Genomic DNA, 24,923 nt, shown 5'->3' on the forward strand with positions numbered 1-24,923 from the left:
AGACTTTCAGGAAAGATAGATTTCCCAGGTCATTCTAACTTCTTTTTCCTTTGCTTGAAAAAAAGCTGAACATAAGAGGCTGAATTCTTCTGTCATGTAAATCATTTTGCTCCCACATTCATTTGTTTGCAAATTAACAAATTAAATGTCAAGATTATAATGTGAAGCATTCTGTGGAGTAATGCAAAGGGCTGTCCCTTTGGGGAGGGGAAGGACATGAGGAGAAGGACCTGAGGAGAACTGGGGATGCGGAGGACTTGTCCCTGCTGTGGGAAGAATTTTTCCTTACACTTACATACACTTCTACCACCACACGTCCTCCACATCCCCCCTGCAGGGTCTGGCCTTTCTTTTTATCTTATCTTAGTCTTTATTTTCTTGGGACGACTCTGAGGGTTTAGCTTGAGCTATCTCCGTGTGCCCTCTAGAAATCAAGCAAGCATGTTCTGTTATATCTTGAGGCCTGGAAGGGATAGTCGGGTCAGGGATTTATTTGCCTGAAAATATTTGGAAGGAATGTAAGAGGGGCTTAGGATGTTGTAGAGCAGATGTTTGTTCAACCAAAAAATGGTTGTTTTTAGTGACCATTTCCATGGCCCTGTGTCTGTCCAGGATTGCAACCACACAAAACACTTGGCTTAGAAGATCTTTATGCCTATTTAATAAGTCATGAGGACTAATGTACAAATAGTGTACTTGGGAAATTTGTGAAGAAAGTGAGTATTGAGTAGGGCCTTTAAATACGTCGTAGACTTCATGTCGGGGTGAGGTATGGCTTGACAAAGAGGAAGGTGAACATTTCAAACAGGGAGTATATGGTGTACCAAAGGTAAATGATGAAGTAAAGAGAAATGTTATATGTATAGTAAAATTGACATCGATTGTGGTTAAACATTGGCTTTGAAGCTAATAAAAGTAAAGAAATTTACCTGCTGGGTGTTGGTTCTCTAGGAAGTTAGGGCTGAAGCCCAACATACTTGCTTATCTAACAGCAATATAGCATCAGAAATAGTGTAGCCAGGAGTGGTTCCTCAAAAATTTCCCCCCAATTTTTAAAACTATTTGAAGTTCATGTTCCCATCACTCTTTGGATCCCGGATTCACCTTGCACTGTCATCAACTCCACTTGCCTATTTTCCTTAGCTCACTGAACATCCTCATTGATATATTTGCAAAGAATAACTTTAAGTGTTACCCTACCGATTTGGATGTTTGAGTTTAAAGCGGGACTATAGAAGACTCAGATAATTACTCTTCAATGGTGATTTTCAGGTAGATAACGGGGTAGATGATTTTGGACAGGTGACCACCTTGCTACGGCTAAACTTCTATCATCTAGTCTGACTTCCTGTAAGGTAATCCCTGGGTATCTCTACAATAGAAAACAGTGGTATCCTCAACCATTATAGGTTTATGGATTCTAATTCCTACCATTTACACTGAGTTTGACCAAGACTACCTGTGCACAAACTTACAGCACAAGCAAATTCAAACCACAAGAAATGATGATTCAATACAAAAATGCAAAGATGGGGACGCCTGGGTGGCTCAGTCAGTTAAGCATCGGCCTTCAGCTCAGGTCATGATCTAAGGGTCCTGGGATCAAGCCCCACATCAGGTTCCCTGTTCCTCAGGGAGTCTGCTTCTCCCTCTGCCCTTCACCCCACTCATGGTCTCTCTTATTCTCTCTCTCTCTCAAATAAATAAATAAAATCTTTTTAAAAAAAATGTAGAGATCATTTGTTCCTAATGTTTACATATCAAAGAATCACACTAGATTTCTCTTATAAAAGTATTCACTTAGGGCCTTGTTTACCTCACAAAGTTGTTGTGAGATTAACTAGAGTTATATAACTTGGAAAATGGGAAATTAAAAGCACTCTAAGGGGGCACCTGACTGGCTCATTCAGTGGAGCATGTGACTCTTGATCTTGGGGTTGTGAGTTCGAGCCCCACACTGGGTGTGAAGATTGAAAATAAAATCTTTTTTTAAAAAAGCAGTGTATAAATGTTATGAATGTTTTGTCTGCTTTATATAGATTACTGTGATTCTAAGCTGTTTTACGACAAGGTGCTAGTTCATTATTTATTTTATTTACTTTTTCTGACAGACCCCAGGGGATAGTAGTGATTTGTGGTTATTTACAGCAGAAAGGATAGTGTGAGAAGAATGTGAAGTTGTCAACATATTTTTTGGAAGAATCACAGCTGGAACAAAATAAAATTTCAGAGGGCCCCAAGAGATGAAGATAGACCATAACAGAGGATCTGAGGCAGATAATACTCAGGACCCAAGCAGGTAGGCATGTAGCTTCCATGTAGATAACCAACCAGGAGGAAAGGTTCCAGCCACCAGGATGGTGCTGGAGCAAGACTCCAACTCTGGGAAGGGATCTAAGAAAAGCCCAGTTATTACAGATTTAACTTTGGGTTGATGGAAGGTTGAGGAATGAAGAAAAAGTCTGGACCTCAGGATCCAGACAAAAGCTCAGTCTTCAGAGCTTACTGAGACTGGAAACTGAACCACTTGATCTTAGGAGCTTACCTTCTGCTGCAGGTCAGTTTTGGTCTTTGATCATGGGAATGAAAAGAAGAATGGCATCTGAAGAGGATTATCTAGCTATGGCAAAGAGGTATGCAGAAGCTAAGAATTTGGACCCAACACTTCCTTCTACATCATAGCACACTTTGTGGTTCCTTTTGTACTTTTATAATGTTTCCTCTTCTTCCGAAAATGCTATTTTTCTCAAACTCAGTCTCTGAAACCATATTTGCTGGGTTGAAATCTGTCATTTACTACCTATATGGCCTTGGTCAAGTTACTTGATCATTCTGTGTCCCAGTTTCATCATCTATAAAATAGAAATAATAATAGTCATGTTACTGCACAGGGTTGTTGTAAAGATGACAAAGACTCAATACTCGTAAGAGCACTTAGAATGGTACCTGGCACACAGTAAACACTATGCAAATATTTGCCTTGATTATTATTATCTTTATTTTTTATTTTATTTTTTTATAATTTAAAAAATATTCTTCATCTTTTTTTTTTAAGAGAGAGAAAGCATGCATGTGTGCACATAGGTCGGTAGGGGCAGAGGGTGAGAAAGAATCTTAAGCGGGGTCTACACCCAGTGTGGAGCCTGATACAGGACTCAATCTCAGGACCTTGAGATCATGACCTGAGCCGAAATCAAGAGTCAGATACGTAACCAACTGACTGAGCCACCCAGGCACTCCCTTCATCTTTTTTACTTTGAGAAATTCATACTTCGTTCTGACTTGAGTCAACCACAGATTTCGTACTTGAATTTGTAATCTCAGCTGATGCTTTCAAAAACAGAAAACTGACACATCAGAATAATGTTTTAAATCTGTAAATGTGGTGATAACCTGATATGACTTGTAAAATTTCCTAACACTCTTCTGAATTTATATACTATTTCTCATTTTTGTACCTAGTAAATTTTTTTCAAAACCCAGAAATTTCAACAGCCATTCTGAGGCCCCTGAGTTTGAAACAAAAGGTGGCTGTTCATGTTTTGAGAGCCAGGAAGAACCAAGATTTTTTTTTTAATTTTTTAAATTTTTATTTTTTTAATGATGGCTGCCCACTCAGAGAACACCCTAACATAAGCCCTTTTCCTGGTAGCTGATGGTTTAATCTTTTTAATGTTTGTGATAATGGATCCAGACTTATGGTAGCCAAAGCATATACACTGGGGAGGCCATCTCTAAGAAAAAGAACACTAATTGAAAATACAGATTAGGTGCAAAATTAATATGTATTTTAAATATATTTTAAATTGCAATTGTAAAAAGCAACAAAATACTATAAATATCACACAATCCAGAAAATGACACAATATTTTATTTGCTGATGCTTCTCTTATTAGTGGAAGTTCCTGGTTTTTTAGTTTATTAAAGTAAATATTAAACTATTTTTAGCATATCTTTGATCATACAATAATGATTTTGTAATATCATTTCCTATAAAGAAAATGTAAAGTTAATTTAGATGTTCTCTAACACGGTTAACTGAAGTGTTTTTAATTTATGTTAGAGAAGTCACTTTTAGCTTCACAATAATTATTTCTAATAGATAAATGTATACAGTTTTGTCAAATTTATGATAAACCTCTATAGTGCATTTGTTTATGTGCATTACAGAGTATACACCTGACAGTAGAGAATTGCTGCTTGAGTAGGTATTAATGAAACTGTTTGCTTACAGTTTCATATGACCAATAATAGGAAGAATCTTTCACAGACTTGCTTCTTGTTCTGTGCACTTCTGGTTCTGAACATTTTAAATCTTGTTTCTCCTCCATCACCACTGTTGGGGATATATAATTAAAATCAAAATCTTCCAACCCAGAAAACCTCTCCACAAAGACAGTAGAGAAAGAAAATACTTTTATTATTGAATAAGCATTAAACCAGAATGTGATGCATATCCCAGGTAATCCACTGAGATCTTACAAAGACAGAAAGAAATCTCAACCTTTTATATAACCAAGCAAACACAATCCATTACATACATACTCTCAAAATAAACAATAACTAGTCCTCAAGTAAAAGGACTTGACAGCACAATCTGTAACACAGAGTTTATCTTAGATTTATCTGGTAATTGGAGTGACATCTGTGTTAGCTAATTGGCTTACCCAGAGGAAGAACAATCTTCTTATATCTTTTTGACAGGAGATAGTTTTGTAACTTGGAGTAAGGTACCCAAGAAAGTTAGGCAGCTACCCTCCCACAGAAACTGTGAGATAGAGTACTATTACCCTTGTTGTTTACATTTCAAAGAGATGGTTCTCAGGTCCTTGAGAAAGACATTTCTGAGTCATAAAGCTGACAAGAGGCTTATTTAGCTTCTAAAAAAAATTTATACACATTTCAAAGAGACAAAGAAAGAAATTATAATTCAACATTCTCTAAAGTAAATGCTCTATAAAAGGGAGAAGAGAGAAGTCCATTCCCTTATTTTCAACAGGGAGAATTAAGCCTCTTGTTTTTTATTTTTTATTTATTCCTACACCACATATTCTGGTGCTTGCTAGAAAAGTCTCTAGTCCTGTTATTTCGGGTCATGACATCCAAGTGACTCAGCCTGGTGGATATTCCCAGAAACAATTCCTACAGCCATTTGTCTCCCTTGTAACAAAGTTCTTCATTTAACCCTGGTCTTCTCATTCCCAGAGCAAACAAGCACCCTGGGACAGGGGAAAGATCACTGGATCACGAGAGTGGACAAGCATGGCTTGTCCTGTATTGGGAACATGGCTGTCTCCTCTAAAATTGTCCCACTGATAAGCCAACCCAACCTACCAGATTTCTCACATAAGGTGATTTTTTTTCCCCTCAGAGTTTACAGAGTGCTTCTCTATAATTCACTTCATTCAGGGACCATCTCAACTTCCAAATATATTTATAAATATTCCAATTTTGACTGGGCTTTGAACTGTTTCCCATTATAGCTCCCAGACCTGAATCACATCAAGATATATGATCTAACATCTGATTTAAATTTCCAAATATTATAAGACAGATGAGAAGTTTGCTGAATATTATATGGCAAAAGGCTGGTGTAATCCAAACATATAGATGAGTTCAGTAGGGTGTTATTATATTATTCCACACATGGACCTAAAGAATTCTCATTTAAACAAGATGTCTAACTGAATGTACTTTAGTTGTTATTGGGGCTGACCGGCCCCAATAAGAATAAGTTATGAAAAACTGATATCTTTCCTTCAGGAATAAAAGACAAGGGGGAGGAGGAAGAAGGAGACAGAGAAGACAAGAATATGTAGTCGTAAAAGGCAGGAGAGAAGAGAGGTTCCAAAAAGGAGGTGTCAGTGGTATTGAATATTACAGATTGTTTTAGAAAAAAAAATGCACTAAGAAAATCCTTTCAGATTTGAAAGATAATTTAAAAATGTAAGAATGATCTTAGGTATATAAATTCAGTAAATTATAAAGTAGAAACTAAAGATGGGCAAAGAAACAGAGGTGAGATTACATATTATTTAAGAAGTTTTGCGGGGCACCTGGGTGGCTCAGTCATTAAGCGTCTGCCTTTGGTTCAGGTCATGATCTCAGGGTCCTGAGATCAAGCCCCGCATTGGGCTCTCTGCTCAGCGGAAAGCCTGCTTCTCCCTCTCCCACTCGCCCTGCTTGTGTTCCCTCTCTCGCTGTGTCTCTCTCTGTCAAATAAATAAAATCTTTAAAAAAAATTTTTTTTGCAATAAAATAAGTCCAAGACAGCTAGGCAGTCAAAATTTTGTTTTGTTTTGCTTTAAAACAGAGAATTGTGCCTTCTAAGGGAGGAGAAAGGAGTCAATTTGGTGAGGGAGAGGGAGGCACAGTAGCCAAAGAAAGTAGAATATTGGATGAAGGATGCTCTGAGAGATGACAAGAAAAAAATATCAATAATACTAACAATAAAACCAATACTAACAATAATAACTACACACATATCAGATATATGATTCATCTTTTAGCTCTGCTAGAGAAAAATCTTCCTTATCTAAGATCAGCCTCTGTTCCCCTACTCATGCTGCCTTCCTTGCTTTTGAACTATCTCATGTCTCTTCAATTATGAATAAATCATCTTTTGGGTATCACTGCACTTTCAAATTTCCATTCCATTATTTTGGAAGAATCCAGTAAACAACAGACAAAGTAATCCTACTAGACCAACCTTCCAACCGCAAACACATAAGAAAAACTAGACAAAATATATGAAACAACTATTTTCAGGCACTGGACAAGGAGTCAAGGATGGAGATCCAAGAAAGAAGGGAAACAAATTAGTTGAACCCTAAAATAGCCAGGGCTCTCTACCTGGAGGTGTCTGTTAGACAACACTGGAGGGCAAACCCAAGCTAGGCACAGCAGGTAGAGGGACAGAGTTCAGAGTTCAAAGAGACTAAAGCAACTGAGGGGCAGAATACAAAAAGGAAAAATCTCCAGAAATCTGCAAAGGAGTGTGTTCTAGTTTATAGCTGAAAATAATAAGCTGTACATGCATGCACAGGTTGAGACTCCACAAGCCCAGGCAAAGAACAACTATGAGAGAAAAAACAACTACTGGGGAGGTGAATGCTGAACTACAGAGCTTGCAGACAGTTAGATGTTTGAGATCCAAGCAACCAGAACGGACGGACCTCATTGACCACCCAGTGCCTTAGAAACCATATGTCGAGCAGCAGAGAAAAATCAGCTCTAAAATGAAGTCTATTCCACTGTGACCCAACAAAGCTTCAAAAGAAAATCTTGAAATAATCAAGTAAATTTACAAATAAATTGACAGCTTGTCAGTACCAACTACAATACTCTTTAAAGAAAGAAAACAAGACACAGAATTCAACAACATTTATAATGTCCAACATCCAATCAAAACTTACTAGACAAAAATAAAAAGGAAATGTGATCCAAAATGAAAAGGAGTATCAGTCAATAGCAACACACCCAGAAATAACAGAGATGATAGAATTACCAGGCAGAGAATTTGAAATAGCTATGGTAATATGTTGTAAGATTATTTTTTTAAAGTGAACATAATGAGGAAAAAATGGAAGGTTAAAAAATAAGTAAATGTAACTGAAGAGCATATAGAGCTGAAGTGAAAATTTTACTGGATGTGTTCAATAGCTGTTTAGACTTCACAATAAAAGAATATGAAGACTAAGTATAAAAGCTGTCCAAACTATATGTCATAGGGGGAATAAAAACTAAAAACAAACTAAATAGAGCTTCAGTGGCTTTTGGGACATCACCCAACAATCTAATGTATGTATAATTGGAGAACAAAAAAAAAAGGGTTGAGGGTAGAAAAAATATTTGAAGGAAAAAATTCAAAGACATAATGACAAAAATTTTTGAAAATTGGATGGAAAATGTAAATTTACATGTTCACAAAGCTCGATAAATACCAAGGAAGACAAACAAAACAAAATTACACCTACATGTATCATAATTAAATTTCCAAAAATCAATGATAAAAATTGTTAGGACAATCAGAAATTTAAATATTCACCATACCCACCCACACATCACAACACATGTTATATAAATATGGAAATATACATAATACATTGCTTATGTCTCATGAGAACCATGCAAGTCAGAGGAAAATGGGACAATATCTTTAAACTGCTTGGGGTTGGGGGTGGAGTGGAATAAACTACCTAGAATTCTTTATGCAGTAAATATATCCTTCAAAATGAAGGGCATGTAAATAAATTTCACACAAACAAAAACAGAAATTTTTGCTACAAGACCTTCACTGCAAGTAAAGTTAAAACGGTGGCTCAGTTGGTTAAGTGACTGCCTTTGGCTCAGGTCGTGGTCCCGGGGTCCTGGGATAGAGCCTCGCATTGGACTTCCTGCTCAGCGGAGGGCCTGCTTCTCCCTCTGTCTCTCTCCCCTGCTTGTGCTCTCCTGCTCGCTCTCTGTCAAATAAATAAATAAAATCTTTTTTTTTTTAAAGATTTTATTTATTCATTTGAGACACAGAGATACAGAGAGAGAGAGAGCATGAGCAGTGGGAGAGGCAGAGGGAGAGGGAGAAGCAGACTCCCTGCTGAGCCAGGAGCCTGATGTGGGGCTCGATCCCAGGACCCTGGGATCATGACCCAAGCTGAAGGCAGACGCTTAACCATCTGAGCCACCCAGGCGCCCCAAATAAATAAAATCTTAAAAAAAAAAAATTAACTCAAATGGGGCACCTGGGTGGCTCAGTTGGTTAAACATCTGCCTTTGACTCAGGTCATGATCCCAGGATCCTGGGATAGAGCCACACTTCGGGCTCCCTTCTCAGCAGGGAGTCTGCTCCTCCCTCTCCCTCTGCTGCTCCCCCTGCTTGTGCTCTCTCACTCAAATAAAATCTTTTAAAAAAATTAAAAATGGATCATACAGTTCAACATCTAAAAGAAAACACAGAAAAATCTTTGCAATCTTGGGGTATGCAAAGATTTCTTAGGATGCAAAAAAAAAAAAAAAAACATAAGAAGAAAAAAATAAATTAGATTTCAAAAAGTTAAAACTTTTGTGTATCAAAATATATTATTAAAAAATTATCAGGGTGCCTCAGTGGTTCAGTCGGTTAAGTACCCAACTCTTGATCTTAGCTCAGGTCTTGATCTCAGGGTCATAAGTTTGAGCCCCATGTTGGGCTCCACACTGGACATGGAGCCTACTTTAAAAAAAATTATTAGGGTGCCTGGGTAGCTCAGTCTGTTAAGTATCTGCCTTCAGCTCAGGTCATGATCCCAGGATCCTGGGATCAAGCCCTGTATCAGGCTACCTGCTCAGCAGGGAGCCTGCTTCTCCCTCTCCTGCTCCCCTGCTTGTGCTCTCTCTCTCTCACTCTCTCTGTCAAATAAATAAATAAAATCTTTTTGTTTGTTTGTTTGTTTGACAGAGAGCACAAGTAGGCAGAGAGGCAGGCAGAGGGAGAGGGAGAGGGAGAAGCAAGCTCTCTGCTGAGCAGGGAGCCCCATGTGGGGCTCGATCCCAGGACCCTGGGATCATGACCTGAGCCGAAAGCAGACGCTTAATGACTGAGCCACCCAGGCGCCCCTAAATAAATAAAATCTTAAAAAAAAAATTATTAGTAAGCCACAAATTGGGAAAAAATATTCTGTTTTTTTTATCTCACAAAGGACTCATATCTAGAATAAAGAACTTTTGTGACAATAATAAAAGGAAAATTAATCTAATTTTTAGTGAATAAAATATTTTAATTAATTCTTCACAAGCAATAAATATATGAAGTCAATAAGCATATGAAAATTTGCTCAATATCACTAGTCATCACAGAAATGCAAATTAAGTTAACATTGAGAAAACCCTACTTACCCCTACAATAATGTCTTTTTTTTTTTTTTAAGATTTTTTTTATTTATTTGAGACAGAACGAGAGACAGAGAGCATGAGAGGGAGGAGGGTCAGAGGGAGAAGCAGACTCCCTGCCGAGCAGGGAGCCCGATGAGGGACTCGATCCCGGGACTCCAGGATCATGACCTGAGCCGAAGGCAGTCGCTTAACCAACTGAGCCACCCAGGCGCCCAATAATGTCTTTTTTTAATTGATAGTAACAAATATTGGTAAAATGTGGAGCAACTAGAACTCCTGTATGTTTGGTTGATGGGACAGCAAAATGGTGAAATCTCACTAGAGAACAATTTGGCTCTTTCTTAAAAAATTAAACATACACTTACCTCATCTCAGAAAATTCAGCTAACATTTATTCATCTAAAATAAATAAAAACATAGGCTCACAAAAAGATTCCTGCATGAGTATTCAGCACAGCTTTATTCATATAATTAAAACTGAAACCAACTCAATAACTTATGAACCACTAAGTGAATAAACAAGGTGTGGTATGTTCATGGAATATGGAATGTGTAAGGAAGGAAAACTTCCCCTCTCTCCCTTTCTAGTTTCTTTGGCTGGTCTAATAATTAAATTGACATAAGACAGATTAAGAGGAGAAAAAAACAAAAATTTTTTTTTAGAAAAAAATAATTTTAATTTTGTATGTACAGCAGCTCGTAGAAATACGAGATTCAAAAAAAAGTGACCAAACCAGGCAGCTTTTTTATCTTTTAGACAAAGAAACAATAGATTTGTGAGGAATTGACAAGACAGAGAATTTTGGACTTGGGGAGGTAAATTGGTAAAGTAACAAGGATTGTTTTTATAGCTTTCGTGGCCCTAAATTCTCCATCTCTGGTGATAAGGATGTCTCTCTTCCTCCTGGTTCAGGGAGGGTATACCTCACATGGGAGACTTATTTCCTGCTTTCAGGGAGACAAAGGAAGTTCAGAGTGTCCTTCCTGCACTCTGAACTTAAAGTTACTTTCTTAAGTAACTTTAATTTTAAATAATCAATATGCCAAAGTGTTATATTTTGAGGCAGCCTGCCCTGAACCTTATCAAATACTGCTCAGCAATCAGAAGGAATTAATGAACTTTTTATATTTGACAGTAGGGTTGAATCTCAAAAATTCTTTGCTAAATGAAAGCATCCAGACACAAAAGAGTATACAGATGGTATGATTTCACTCATATAAAATCATACAGAAGTCAAGACTAATCTACAGGCATAGAAATGAGGTCAGTGGTTGTTGGAGTGGGAGGGAAGGTGTTGAGGAAGACTAACTGAAAGTGGCCACAAAGGAATTTTTTGGAGTGCTGAGAACCTTCGAAATCTTAATTGAAGTGGTGGTTCCATGGGTATACACATCTGTCAAAACCCACTGAACTGTATGCTAAAAATGACTGCATTTTATTCTATGAAAATTATACCTCATTAAAGTTTTTTTAAAATTACAACTCTAGCTCTATTTTCTCGTTTTGCAGAGTGTCCCCCAACAATGAGTTATGCTTGCTATATCCATCAACTCTCTGTTGACCCTCAAGAGTTCAAAACCCCATCTTTTCATTTAGCACCATAAGATAGTTCACCAAAAAAGTTGTACAATTCTATGCCATTCACTCTTGGATTTCTGCATACCTGGTCACTTGTCACATTATTAATCAAATTTCCTACCCTTGATTCAACTTAGTTCAATAGAGGATCCCATTTAATTATTAAGAAACCACTGATTTTTCTTCTTGCAGAAACTGTGAAATTCAAGATCTAAAACCCACAAAATCATGGATTCTCCTATTTTGATTAATTATCTCAGGAGTGGAGGGATGACTGGTCCCAACTAGAATTTAGAAAACTGCCAATGCCCCGCCTTGACTTACGAATAAAGTTTTAGCGAGACTTTGTTTTCTCCTGGGAGTCTCTGGAGCACATCCATGGAGACCGATGTCCCAGAGGAAGCTAAGAAAGTGCCCCACTAACAAACTGCTATTCTGAGAGAAGAAATCTTGACCTAGTGTGAACTGATCTATTAATCAGTTTCCACACAATTCTCTTAAATACTGAAGCAATCTTGCTATTTCCTGAAAGCTTTATGAATGAAATTCAGCAATGCGTAACAACACTTACCTTAAATTTTAGAAAGAGAGATTCATTTTCCTGGTGCAAAAAAGGAAATTTTCTGTTTCAATTCTGTGCCTTTATAAGCACCTTTCCTTTCCTTTCAGTCGGCTCTGTGGATAAGGACACGCCTCTGCCTCCGGACCAGAAGTGTTTCCCTGGGAATCATTAGTGCTTGAGTATTGCTTTGCTAAGAGAGAGCAAAGAGTACTATTCTGGGTAAACTGTTGCTCTTCTGTAGAATGAATAGATATGGCTAGCCTTGATGCCTTGAAGCCTTGAAATAAATTCCAATTAATGCATCTCAGTCTCATATAGAAAAGTCATAACCATGACTGGACTTGGACAAGCAAGCAGTCTTAATTCACTGCATTTTACCCGCAACCATCAATCCTTGGGATGAATTTCAAACTGGCTGTCTTTATTTGCATTCCGGTTTTGCACAGTCCCCCAAATAGTGATTCTTGATGCATGTCCCTTTGTGGAATTTATAGGGTATAATCCGGGTGCCTCTGCTGGAAGGTGGTACACTATTGGGCATCTTCAAATTTACTACATGATCAAAGTCTTGAAAAATTGAAATTGTCCCCCAGCAACAGTTCAGAAAAACAAAATGAATAAGCAAACAAACAAACAAAAGATGAGGCTTGGGACATATTGCGCTTAGCCCAGATTGGGAAAAGATATATGTTAATATCTTTGTGCTTTTTTTCTTCTTTTAAGATAATGAAAAGTTTCAGAAAAATGAAGGATGCTTGTCAAACCATTGAGCATCAAGTGGGTTAAGAAAGCTCTCTGTACTCTGAGCAGTCTGGAGATCTGGGATAATAACCAGAACACAGTAAGAAACACAAAGCCCTGATTAGGGAAAGATGGAGCAGAAAGGTTTGCATGAGGCAAAATTTACATAAAAGCTGGAAGCAGCCGTGGACTTGGAGACAAATTATTTAGCAAACAGTCCCTGTTATGTCTCCAGCATTTGAAATATAACAGTAGCATTTTTTTTTAAAGATTTTATTTATTTATTTGAGAGAGAGAGTGAGAGAGAGAAAGAGCACAAGAGGGGGGAGCGGGAGAGGGAGAAGCAGACTCCCCTCCGAGCAGGGAGCCCGACGCGGGACTCGATCCCGGGACTCCAGGATCATGACCTGAGCCGAAGGCAGTCGCTTAACCAACTGAGCCACCCAGGCGCCCAACAGTAGCATTTTATAAACATATGCATGTATCAGCCTATATAAATTCCTAGGTAACTGGGGACACAGTGTCAACAAAATATCCATTTATATAATCCTTTAGAAAAATCTCTTTTGAGGACTTATTTTATGCCAAGCCCATGCTTAGGCCCCACAGATATTATTGCTGCCCTCACGACCTTAGAGTTTGTGGAGGAAGCCAAACAAACTGTAAATACAATGTTGTAAGCGTTCAGATATGGAAATGCCCAGGGGGTTGGGTGGGGGTGGGGATGGGGGGAGGAGGAAGTTGGGAGTAGCCCTGGAAATAGACTGGAGATGAGAAGTCGGGAAACGCTTCCCGTGACATGGCTCCTCGGCTGGGGTCTAGAAGTCAGACTGGATTTAGCCAAATGTGGGAGAGATTGGGGGAGGGGATTCTAGGCCAAGTTAACAGCACGCGAAGTGATTAGGTGATGAGAGAGAAGATGGCACCTTCAGGGAACCAGAGCAGGGGTCAGCAAACTGTTGCTGTAAAGGGCTGGCCTGATCATGGGTATTTTAGGCGTTGGGGGTCCTATAGTCTCTGCTGTAACTCTCAACTCTGCGATTGTAGCACCACAGCATCCACAGGCAATATGTAAACAAATTAGTGTGATTCCAGGGAAATCCTATTTACAGATAGTTAGCCAAACTCTAAACTTGGGTAACTCAATAAGCACAGAGCATAGAATGGGGAAGGAAAATGGCAGAGCAGGCTGGAAGATTGGGTGAGGTAAGACCAGATCATCAATGCCTTGAATGTCACACCAAGGAGTCTGGGTGCTACCCTTAAGGTTCCGAGGAGCGACATGGTCAGAATTGTGTTTGAAAAGGACCGATCTAGCTACAGTTTGAAACATGGGTAGGAAAGAGTATGACAGGTCAGGAGACAGGGAGTTCAGTTAGGAGGCTGTCTTGATCCCGATGAAAGATAATGGCATGCACAAAAATAGCCTCGAAGAGACGGAAGGAACAGATTGGAAGGTAAGGAGGTAATATGAACAGGACAACTCTTGATTGCTACGGGGAAATGAGGAGGAATGCCATATGACTCTATATGTCATGACTTCTCCAAAGGAAAAGAAATAGAGTCTAGACTATATAGTTAAATCTGGTAAACATGTCGACTGCAATGTTTAATCCAGTAATCCAGTATTTTAACTCTATCCCCTTAGCTTCCTAGGATTACTTTCCTGTCTTTCTCTGAATATTGCTTTCACCTGCTAACTCACACCATCTGGCCTTCCTCGATATCTCACAAAACTTTACATGTGCTCACGCCCCAATCTAGTCGGCGGTCCAGACAGCTACTGCCTGGTTCCTGCCCCTTCTCTTTTGCTCTGCATCCCTCCTGCGGGCCACTGCTCTCGCCAGGCACGCCCACTTCTACTGCTACCATTTCTGCAGACGCCATTGCTGCAGCTCCTGGGTCCTCATGGTGCCAAAGCCAAGTCATGGTCCTTACAAAAGTACGCAGGGTCGGTATCTCCTCGTCTATGCCTTGCTTTCTCACTTGGATACATAGCAGTGCTATCTGTGACCAGAATCTCAAAGGAGCCCATTCAGATACCACCAGCAGTCCCTTCCTCCATGAAGCATAGATAAATGTGTACGTGTGTTGGGGAGGAAGGTGACACCATATTTTCCACACATACACATATGCACAAATTTGCCCCATGTTTGCAAACTCCCTGACTCAAGATTCTCTCCTCCAAAAGTCTCATGAACCCATCATGTACACTGACTTCCAGGAGGCCTGCCCTACCTGTTAGTTTATCAGAAGTGCCTAGACTGGCCCAACTCCCAGCTCCAGCTGAATTCTCTGCTTTAGTTCTATTTCACAAACTTCAGGCCTTGTCTGGAAGGCATTTTCCCTCCCTACCCCACTCTCTTTTCCTATTGAACGCCTCTAGACTCAGCTTAGGCATCTCCTTCTCTGGAAAACTTTCTCTAACCCCTACCCAAGCTGGGTGAGGGGTCTTTCTGGGTTTTCCCAAAACAATCTGTGCACAAATCTACACTATCACTCACTGGGTTTCTCCCTATTTAAATGATAAGCTCCTTAGTCCTCTAGGAGGACTTGGAACATAGGAAGCTCTCAACAAATGCTTAAGGAATATATAGGTCTAGTTCTCCAAATTGTGGAACGTTTAGTCCTTAGAAATTTTGTATTAAGCAGGAGAGACTGCCACTCCCTTCTGAGTGGGGAATGAAGATAAATCTATATCTACCCTATTTTGAGGGACAAGGCTCATGGCCAGTTATATTGACCATTAGTACAAATTCAAATACTTCTCTGTCTCTTATAGTCTCATGGGAAATAACTGAAGCTTTTGACTTAATAGGCAAAAAATAATAATCCTTTCCTGGTCTAAAAAAGAGGTGGGAGGAAATGGGAGCATTTTTCTCCTCTGCGCTCTCAGAGAATTCTAGTTCTCTGATGTGGGGTAGAATGAAGCCACAAATCAATGAACTTTCCCATACTTTGAAAGTGGGGCAGTTCATTTCACAGCAATTTACCTTACCCACTGCAAAGAAGAACCATGTGGAAGAATATCCTCAGTAAGATAGGAAGTAGTGTTACTGTTTTCCAGTGAATTTTAAGAGAGTTGAAAGTTCTCAACCTATGAATTTGCATATACAAATAGGAATGCTTTGCTTGGTATGGAAAGATACTTAGTCACAAAGGAAGGTTTTGGTAGGGATGTACTTTCCAGGATCCAGTTTGTTATCTAAAGAATTTGCTAGAGGGTGCCTGGGTGGCTCAGTTGGTTAAGCATCTGCCTTCGGCTCAGGTCATGATCCCAGGGTCCTAGGATTGAGCCCCACATCGGGCTCCCTGCTCAGCAGGAAGCCTGCTTCTCCCTCTTCCACTCCGCCTGCTTGTGTTCCCTCTCTCGCTGTGTCTCTCTCTGTCAAATAAATAAATAAAATCTTTAAAAAAAAAAAAAAGAATTTGCTAGACTTTTTACTTTTTAGTTTCATGTCTATGGATCTTTACCCAGTATACAGTGATTAGGTACATCTGCATATTAGGCACTAATTCAGCTGGTCTTGGCATTTTAAATTAAAGCTTAGTACATTTTCCTACTTGCTTAGCAATTTTATTCATTTCATTTGAATGTTTTTTAGTCTCCTTTGTTATGAGTCTGAATTAGTATTTGGAAGTGGATTCTTGAGAAAAACATCTGTTCTATTATCTAAGTTAGTATTTCACTGCTAATATATAACAGCAATGATTTTTAGTTGTATAAATACACCCAGACAGATGGGGGGGGTTGTAAAATCAGCTTTCTTAAACATATTTGTAATATAAATCAAGAATTTCTTTTATTAGAGTATAAAAGGGGAGTATGGCTTATTTCTTATGAACCCACAGCTCAGTTTATGCAGACATACCATTGTATACACTTTAAAAAATCATATGGATTATTGACAATTAAACCATGTTGCAGTGATCATTCTCATAGCTGTGTATGGATGGAAAAGTACTTTTCCACTCATCAAGTGTACTTAGTACTTTCAAAGTCCATTAAAAGATGGTTTAGCTGGCAAAAGGACAAGCCCAATCCTGAGTAACGAAGGAGTGCTGAGGGTGTATATGTGTATGCAAAGGAGGGGGAGTGCCCTGATGGACCTTAAATAGACTCAGAATCCTCCTTTTTTTGTGTCCAACCTGTATTTGAGCATGAGATTTGAAGAAGCTACTTTCTTGCTTGTCTTTCTAGAGTATCAAGGGACATGAGGACTGGCATGACAATCACAGAGTTCATCCTCCTAGGCTTTCCTGATATCCAAGGACTACAGATCCCTCTCTTTATAGTCATCTTTTTCATCTACATATTAACCCTTGCAGGCAATGGGCTCATAATTGCCATTGTCTGGGCAGAGCCCAAGCTACAAAACCAATGTACTTCTTCCTCTGCAACTTGTCCTTCTTAGAGATCTGGTACACCACCACAGTCATCCCCAAACTGCTGGAAACTTTTGTGGTGGCAAGAACAGCTATCTGCATCCCCTGCTGCCTATTGCAGGCCTTCTTCCACTTTTTCCTGGGCACCACTGAGTTCTTTATCCTCACCATCATGTCTTTTGACCGTTACCTGGCCATCTGCAAGCCCCTTGACTACCCCACCATTATGACCAGCAACCTCTGCCTGCGACTTGCCCTCAGTTCCTGGGTGCTAGGCTTTACCATTGTCTTTGGTCAGATGCTGCTGCTCATCCAGGTGCCCTTCTGTGGCAACAATGTCATCAATCATTTCTACTGTGATGTTGGTCCCATCTTGAAAGCAGCCTGTGCAGACAAGCATTCCGGAGCTCCTGGTGATTCCAGGGTCACTCCTCTTCACAATGATTTCTTATATTTATATCCTGTCCACGATCCTACAGATTCCTTCAGCCACTGGCCGACAGAAGACTTTCTCTACCTGTGCCTCTCACCCGACAGTAGTCTCCCTGCTCTATGGTGCTATTTTGTTCATGTACCTGAGACCCACAACACACTCTTCCTTTAAGATTAATAAGGTGGTGTTAGTGCTAAATACTATCCTCACACCTCTTCTGAATCCCTTCATTTATACAATTAGAAACAAGAAGGTAAAAGCAGCCCTAAGGAAGGCAAGGGCTTGTCCAAAGACTCATCGTCCACAGTAAAATATGCAACACATCAAAATGAACTTAAGGCAGATACAAAAATTAAATGTGAAAGAGGACTGTGGAGAAGGTAAAGATGTAAAAGCAAACTATGATGGTTAAAGTCTCCTATAAGAATTTGTTATGTATAAATGAATCAGTCCTTCAAAAGAAATGAACTCATTCTCCAACAAGGAAATCCCAGAATACCTTCAGATGCATCAAGTAGAAACCGCAAAAGTCAAGGACAACTGTCAGTAGCCTTAAAAAGAAATGTAAGGAATCCTGTCTCCCTCTTTGTTTATAATAACTCTTCTTGCCTCATTTCCTTGTCAATGGCATAAAACATCCCACGCATTTTCTCAGTACTTAGTTTCTTCACAGTATAAGTCCTCTGTAGGCTCCTAATCAATTCTAATGGGTCTTTCAAAAATATTTTAAATAAACCAAGTTTTTGTTTGATAATGTGGGACTTTCATTTGAATAGAATACAAATGTCTACATACACCTAAACGTGTTTATTCCCAGATAATACCAAAACTTGAGGACATCATGTGAAAATTTCTATATTGGATTTAGCCAGTTCCTATGCTTCACTCTAGGTAGGCCAGGTGCCTAGGAAACAAAAAGTCTGAGAACCAGTGAACTATGAAGGTTTTCTTGCTGGAAAACTCAACCCCAAGTTGAGTTTTGACAGGGCTTGAATGTAAGGTTATCATGTAATGTCCTTCAAGGCAATGACAAACCTATTCATTTAACCATGTTCTCAGGCAAGACATTTGGCAGAAAAAGTTTTTTACAGAATGATGATGCAGGTGAGTCAGTTTGTAAAAATGAGTATTATATGTGCCCCTCTTCCACAGCAAAAAAAGTCTATCATTAAAAGTCCATTAAACTGTGATTTTTTTTAAAAAGGATTATTGCAATCCTTTTTTTAAACTTTTATTGTTATGTTAATCACCATACATTACATCATTAGTTTTTGATGTAGTGTTCCATGATTCATTGTTTGTGCATAACACCCAGTGCTCCATGCAGAATGTGCCCTCCTCAATACCCATCACCAGGCTAACCCATCCTCCCACCCCCCTCCCCTCTAAAACCCTCAGTTTGTTTTTCAGAGTCCATTGTCTCTCATGGTTTGTCTCCCCCTCCGATTTCCCCCCCTTCATTCTTCCCCTCCTACTATCTTCTTTTTTTTTTCTTAACATCCTTTTTACTATTGAATTGAAAATTGCAAAAGCAAAACAAAGTGTAATGAGGTGAAAACGTTATTATCTCAACTGTCCGATCTGATCTTATCTTAGAGAGGAGCTGTCTTTGGGCCAGGCAGGTGAAATTGGTCATTTGAAGGCAGAAGGAGAGAGAGAGCTTAAGGATGAATATTACCAAGAGCCCTATCATCAAAAGAATGGTTTAAACTGCCCTGAATGAGAAAATCTGGGTAGTATCTAAGTGCTCCTCAGAGGGGAAAATGGCACAAAAAGTAAAGAGAGGAGAAATGAGCCAAAAAGATGAATGTAGCAGAAAAGTCTGTGGGAAGAAGCCAGTGGAAATTCTCCAAAGTTGGGGAGCCTACAGAGCATTTTAAAGGTGGAGATGCCTATCCTCAATATGAGGCCACATTTCTATGCTGTTCAACTGTCTTCCCCTTGAACCTTTAGTAAAGTCTCCTACATTACCAAATAAATATCTGAACAGTCTGTGTATGTCACACACATTCACGTATGTGTATGCTGTGCATGTAATTCAAGGAAGAACTGAGTTTCTTGTCTGGAATGATGTGGTTTGGATTCGAGACAGCCCATAGAAAAGCTCACAGCAACGGCCACAGAATATGCAGAAATTTTAGGAAGAACTTCAGACTTTCATTGGCTTGGGCATGGATCCAGCTAACCTATATCTAGGGGAATTGAGACACTTGGGTTATATTATTACTTAAAAACATTTTTAAAATCTGCTTTCAAGTTTCACCGATATTAGTTTCCCTGGGCCTAGCCTATTGCCTTAAGAGTTACCTGTTTGAAAAAAAAAAAAAAAGTTACCTGTTTGATAGCAGACAGAGGGTAACATAAAACACCTTGACAGATCTTATAAAGGAGAGAACAAATGTGAGAGTACCACCTGAGTCCAATTCATGAAAATCAAAACAGACACCATTTATTCATGCATTTTTCATATTTTATTGATGTATTGGTATCATGTCCCAAGCAATGTGCCAGGTACTGATTCTGTTGAAAAAAACATTTTTGTGTAGTCTGCCAGAAAATCAGTGCTAGGGGTTGGAAATGCCAGAGCTGGAGAAGCCTATCCAACAAAGATGTTCCAACACCTGAACATCAAGAATGAAATGGGTTACAAGACTTCTAGGCAGCCCGGCCTTAGATCTTCACCAACATGGTCCCTCCAAAGTCACCAGGGAGTGTGTTGTCTACCTCCAGTGCCTACAGGAGCCAGAGTGTGTTTTGAGGAAAAAGAGCCCTGGCCACAGAGAAAACATGGCAGAGCTTGACTTTACATTGCTCTTTGTTTCTTAGGGCTCTAGAACCCAAATATCTTCCCCAAATGTACATACCCCAGCTTTCTCCAAGAGAATAAGAAATTACACAAGAACTCATCCAAACAATATCATAAACAACCTCTTACTCAGATCCCTGGATAGTAATTATTTTTCTACTACTGATAACTCTAATGACAAGGTGGAGCTCATGCATACAGCTGAGCCAAATCCTTGACAATGAGGTCTTGAGTTAATTTGTTCCTGAAAAATGTACACACTTAGGTAAAGCGGTTGTTTCCATGATGTGTTCCAAGAATACATTAGTTATTAAAAACAGGGTTCAAGTATTCAAATCGGGGGACATACAGAGTTAGACAAGGTTAAGCAGGTTCCTTCACTACTCAATTTCTCAGAATCTTTAACACTATGTTGAAAAAAAATTTCTAACTCCCAAGCTTATGCATATAAAACTGCCTGTTATATCATCTTGCTTTTATTAAGAACTGTGCCTACTATTAGTGATGTAAACCAGAGCAATGACCGTTTCAAAAGGAGACTTTACAATCCTCTCCTCAACCAATCAAATGGTGGCCTCTTGTTCCTGCCTTATTTGGGCAAAACTTCCTTTCCTTATCCACGATCTAGCCCTTCCCTTGTAACTCAGAAAGACCAAAGTCACTTTTGAGTGATACAGCTCTCCTTTACCTGTCAAGTAATAAATTCAGCTTTACTTTTTCAGTTCTAATAATCTTCACATGCATTAGAAACTCCCAAGAGGAAGATAGAGAATATGCCTTTCCCAAGCTTACCCAGCTACAGAGCACTTTTCTCAATGTGCCTTAGACTAAAGCTTTCCTGCCATCTTCCTTAAGGTGCATCCAAAGTCATCTCTGTTTTTATCAGGCTCTTATAATTCCATGATATTCATAAATGACCAACCAACTTGGAGACAAAATTTTTAACTCCAATACAAGAAAAGCTGAATAGACAAAGAATTGGACATGATTACATATTTACCTAAGCATTAGTGCCTGAGCAAGTGGCTCACCACCACTTTGAATTACATATTCTCCTTGCAAGTTTAAATGAGTTCAATTATAAAAATGCCATTTACACATGACTCTTCCAGAACCATCCACTTCTTGTACCTGGTATTCAGCTCGTCTCAGACTGAACAACTAAAAGAGTAGAATGACACACACTTTCAGATCAGCCCACTCCACTAATTACTCCTGCCATTTCTTTAATTTTTCGAAAATAGTCTCTCTCTTCCAAGTGCAGAAGCAACCATTTTCCTAATAATTAGTTCTTTGGTCTTCATCAAATACTGTTTAAAAAACAACAACAACAACCTAATGCCCCCATCTCTACACTATGGCTTTAGTCCAAGCACTTGACCTACAATAATAACTTTGTAAATCACCTTTCCCAATCTACTCTTGGACCCCTTCATTCTCTTCTGTGGCCAGAAAGATCTTATAAAAATCTCTATCTAATCATGTCACTTGATTAAAATCCTTCAGTGGCTTCCCATTAACTGTAAGAGATAATGCTTAATTTAGTCTATAAGACATTTGGTCTATCGGATCTGATCCCTGTTCACAATACCAGGTCCATCTCATATATTTCTCTATTGCTCTCTGGCCCTAGACACACTATCCTCTCAGTTTCTCCAATACCCTAAGCTCCTTTCCACTTCAGGACCCTTGCATACACACTATTACTTCAAATATTCTTTCTTACCCCACTTCCCACTCCCACCCCCAATCTCAGCCTGCCCACTCATCCTTCAGAACTCTGCTCAAAGCTTACCACTCAAGAAAGTTTCCCCTAACCACCTCTCTACCAGCACCATCACCTGGATTAGGACCACCAGTCATAAGCTCTTGTAATAGGTTGTACTTCTCCTTTGTAGAACCTACCACAATCATAAGTAATTTATTCAAATATGTTTCTTCCCTCCCAAACACACACATCCACATGAAAGTTAGCTCCATGAGGACAGGTTGTTCTCCACTGTATTCCATATACTACCACAGCATCCGGCAATAGTAGTTACTCAATAAATAAATCCCACTGATGAATGAAGGACCAGATAACTGGACGGACAGAAAATCAGTCACATCACATACAGATTGTAATCTCTGTAGTTCTGTTATGTAAATATCCCACACACTGTGTTTTAAAAGTATAAATGAATTACCATAGGCTATATTAGATTAGAATCCCCAATTTATACCAATCACAAAAGTAAATTCAAATTCATAAAAAGGAAAGCAAAAAAGTAGTAAAAGAAAATATAGGATGAAGCCCTGATGATTTTGGTGTGGAAAAAAATGTTCTGGAGTAAGACATGAAATTCAAAGCCACTGAGAAAAACAGTGTATCAAATTTATCCAATTTGAAACTTTTTTTTAAATAAAGACTTTGATTCCTGTTCTTCTTTTTTCCCCCCAAAGATTTTCTTCATTTATTTATTTGACATAGAGAGAGACAGCGAGAGAGGGAACACAAGCAAGGGGAGTGTGAGAGGGAGAAGCAGGTTTCCCGCTGAGCAGGGAGCCCAATGCAGGGCCGATCCCAGGACCCCGGGATCATGCCCCAAGCCGGAGGCAGATGCCCAACAGCTGAGCCACCCAGGCGCCCCCAATTTGAAACTTTAAGACCATAAACAAAGTTAGAATGTAAGCTATAAAGTCAAAGAAAGTATTTGCAACATACATATTAAATGATTACTACAAGAATATATAACATTTAACAAGAATAAGAAAAAAATCCAATTGAGAAATAGGCAAACTCATAGGAAAACTACAAGTTACCAATCAACATACAAAGATTGTTCATTTTCATTCTTAATCCTGGAAAAGGTAAAATAATGAAACATCAATTTTTACCCATTTTACAAGTTGTTTTGAGAGAGAGTGAGAGAGAGAAGGAGCGGGGGGGGGGGCGGGGGAGTCAGGGGGGCAGAGGGAGAGGGGGAGGGGAACCTTAAGCAGGCTCCCTGCTCAGTGCAAGTCAGTCAGGGCTCAATCCCAGGACCCTGAGATCATGACCCAGGCCAAAACCAAGAGTCGAATGCTTAATCAAATGAGCCACCCAGGCACTCCTCACTTTACAAGGTTAGCAACATAAAATAGTGGCATAAATATGGGGGGAAAACATTCTCATATACAGCTGTTAAGATCATAAATTGGTGCAGTCTCCGGGGAGATAATTTGGTAGCATTGATTGAATGTATACAACCTATGACCCAGCAATACTTTTTCTTTGTCCCAGAGTAACATCTGCATGTATGCATGAAGAAGATGTTTATTATAGCATTGTTTGTGATAGTAACAATTATAAACAACATATATTACCCATAGGGAAATGGCTAGTCACACAATGGAATGTTATGCAAAAAGTAGAAGGAATAAGGGAGATCTGTATGTACTATGAACAGGTCTCCAAGGCCCAATACTAGGAGAAAATAGCAAATCAAGGAATCCAACATGAACCCACACATATATGCATATGCACACAAAATAATATATGATTTCTATGAATACATATGTATATTGTATGTAAAAGTATAGAAAAGGTAAGGTAAACACGTAAGAATAACGTTTGGTGAGAGAGATGAGGAAGCCAGGATTAGTAAAAGGTCATTAACTTTATCTGCAATGTTTGAAATGTTTAGAAGAACATTTATGTATCATTTATGAACTTAATATTTTAAAATATTAAATGAAATCTATAATGAGAACATCTGGCACACAGTAGACCTTCACGAACCGTATATTCCTGCCCCTCCATCAAAGGTAACGAGTACCTTGGCTTCAAACACAATAGACTGATCCCAGCAATGTGTCCTATTAAAATGAAACGGGTAAGACATAGTTGGGGGGAGAGAAGGCCCTCCCATGGCACGTGGAGAGGGGTGACTTAGGGGGTTCAAGGGACAGGGAGAATAAAAAGGAAAATAGGGGAGATCACTGACCGAGACAAACTGAACAAATGAGATCAAGGAGGTCAGTCTTTTTTTTTTTTTTAAGATTTATTTATTTATTTATTTGAAAGAAAGAATGAGAGAGAGAGCACATGAGAGGGGAGAGGGTCAGAGGGAGAAGCAGACTCCCCGCTGAGCAGGGAGCCCAATGCGGGACTCGATCCCGGGACTCGATCCCGGGACTCGATCCCGGGACTCGATCCCGGGACTCGATCCCGGGACTCGATCCCGGGACTCCAGGATCATGACCTGAGCCGAAGGCAGTTGCTTAACCAACTGAGCCACCCAGGCGCCCCAAGGAGGTCAGTCTTAACGAAACACAAAGACATGCTCCAAGGAAAACAGAAAACAGATACCGTAACTATTCTCTTACTAAGCTCCTACTACGTTCCAAAGAGTTCGCATGCAATGTATCCCTTAGCTCTCAGAGCAAGGGTATTATTACACCCATTTTAGAAGAGCACACTGAACTCTAGAGGGGTAGAGGGGTTTGCCTGAGGCCCCACAACTGCTGGTGAATGCAAGAGCCAAACCTCAAACGGCTCTCCTTGCTACCCCGCTTCGCCGGCAATCAA

General features: G+C 39.4%; 1 protein-coding gene across 1 annotated transcript; it reads left to right on the forward strand.

The window, feature by feature from the left end:
* The first annotated feature begins 16,963 nt into the window (after positions 1-16,963).
* LOC123856756 (olfactory receptor 6X1) lies at positions 16,964-17,878 on the forward strand. Its single transcript, XM_045892877.1, is given in 3 exon segments — positions 16,964-17,123; positions 17,126-17,522; positions 17,524-17,878. Coding segments are annotated over 3 exon segments (912 nt in total).
* The last annotated feature ends 7,045 nt before the right edge of the window (positions 17,879-24,923 follow it).

The sequence above is a fragment of the Mirounga angustirostris genome, unplaced genomic scaffold (genome assembly GCF_029215605.1).
Source record: "Mirounga angustirostris isolate CCGP_5_RB_7025 unplaced genomic scaffold, mMirAng1.0.hap1 SCAF_13, whole genome shotgun sequence".
Taxonomy (NCBI): domain Eukaryota; kingdom Metazoa; phylum Chordata; class Mammalia; order Carnivora; family Phocidae; genus Mirounga; species Mirounga angustirostris.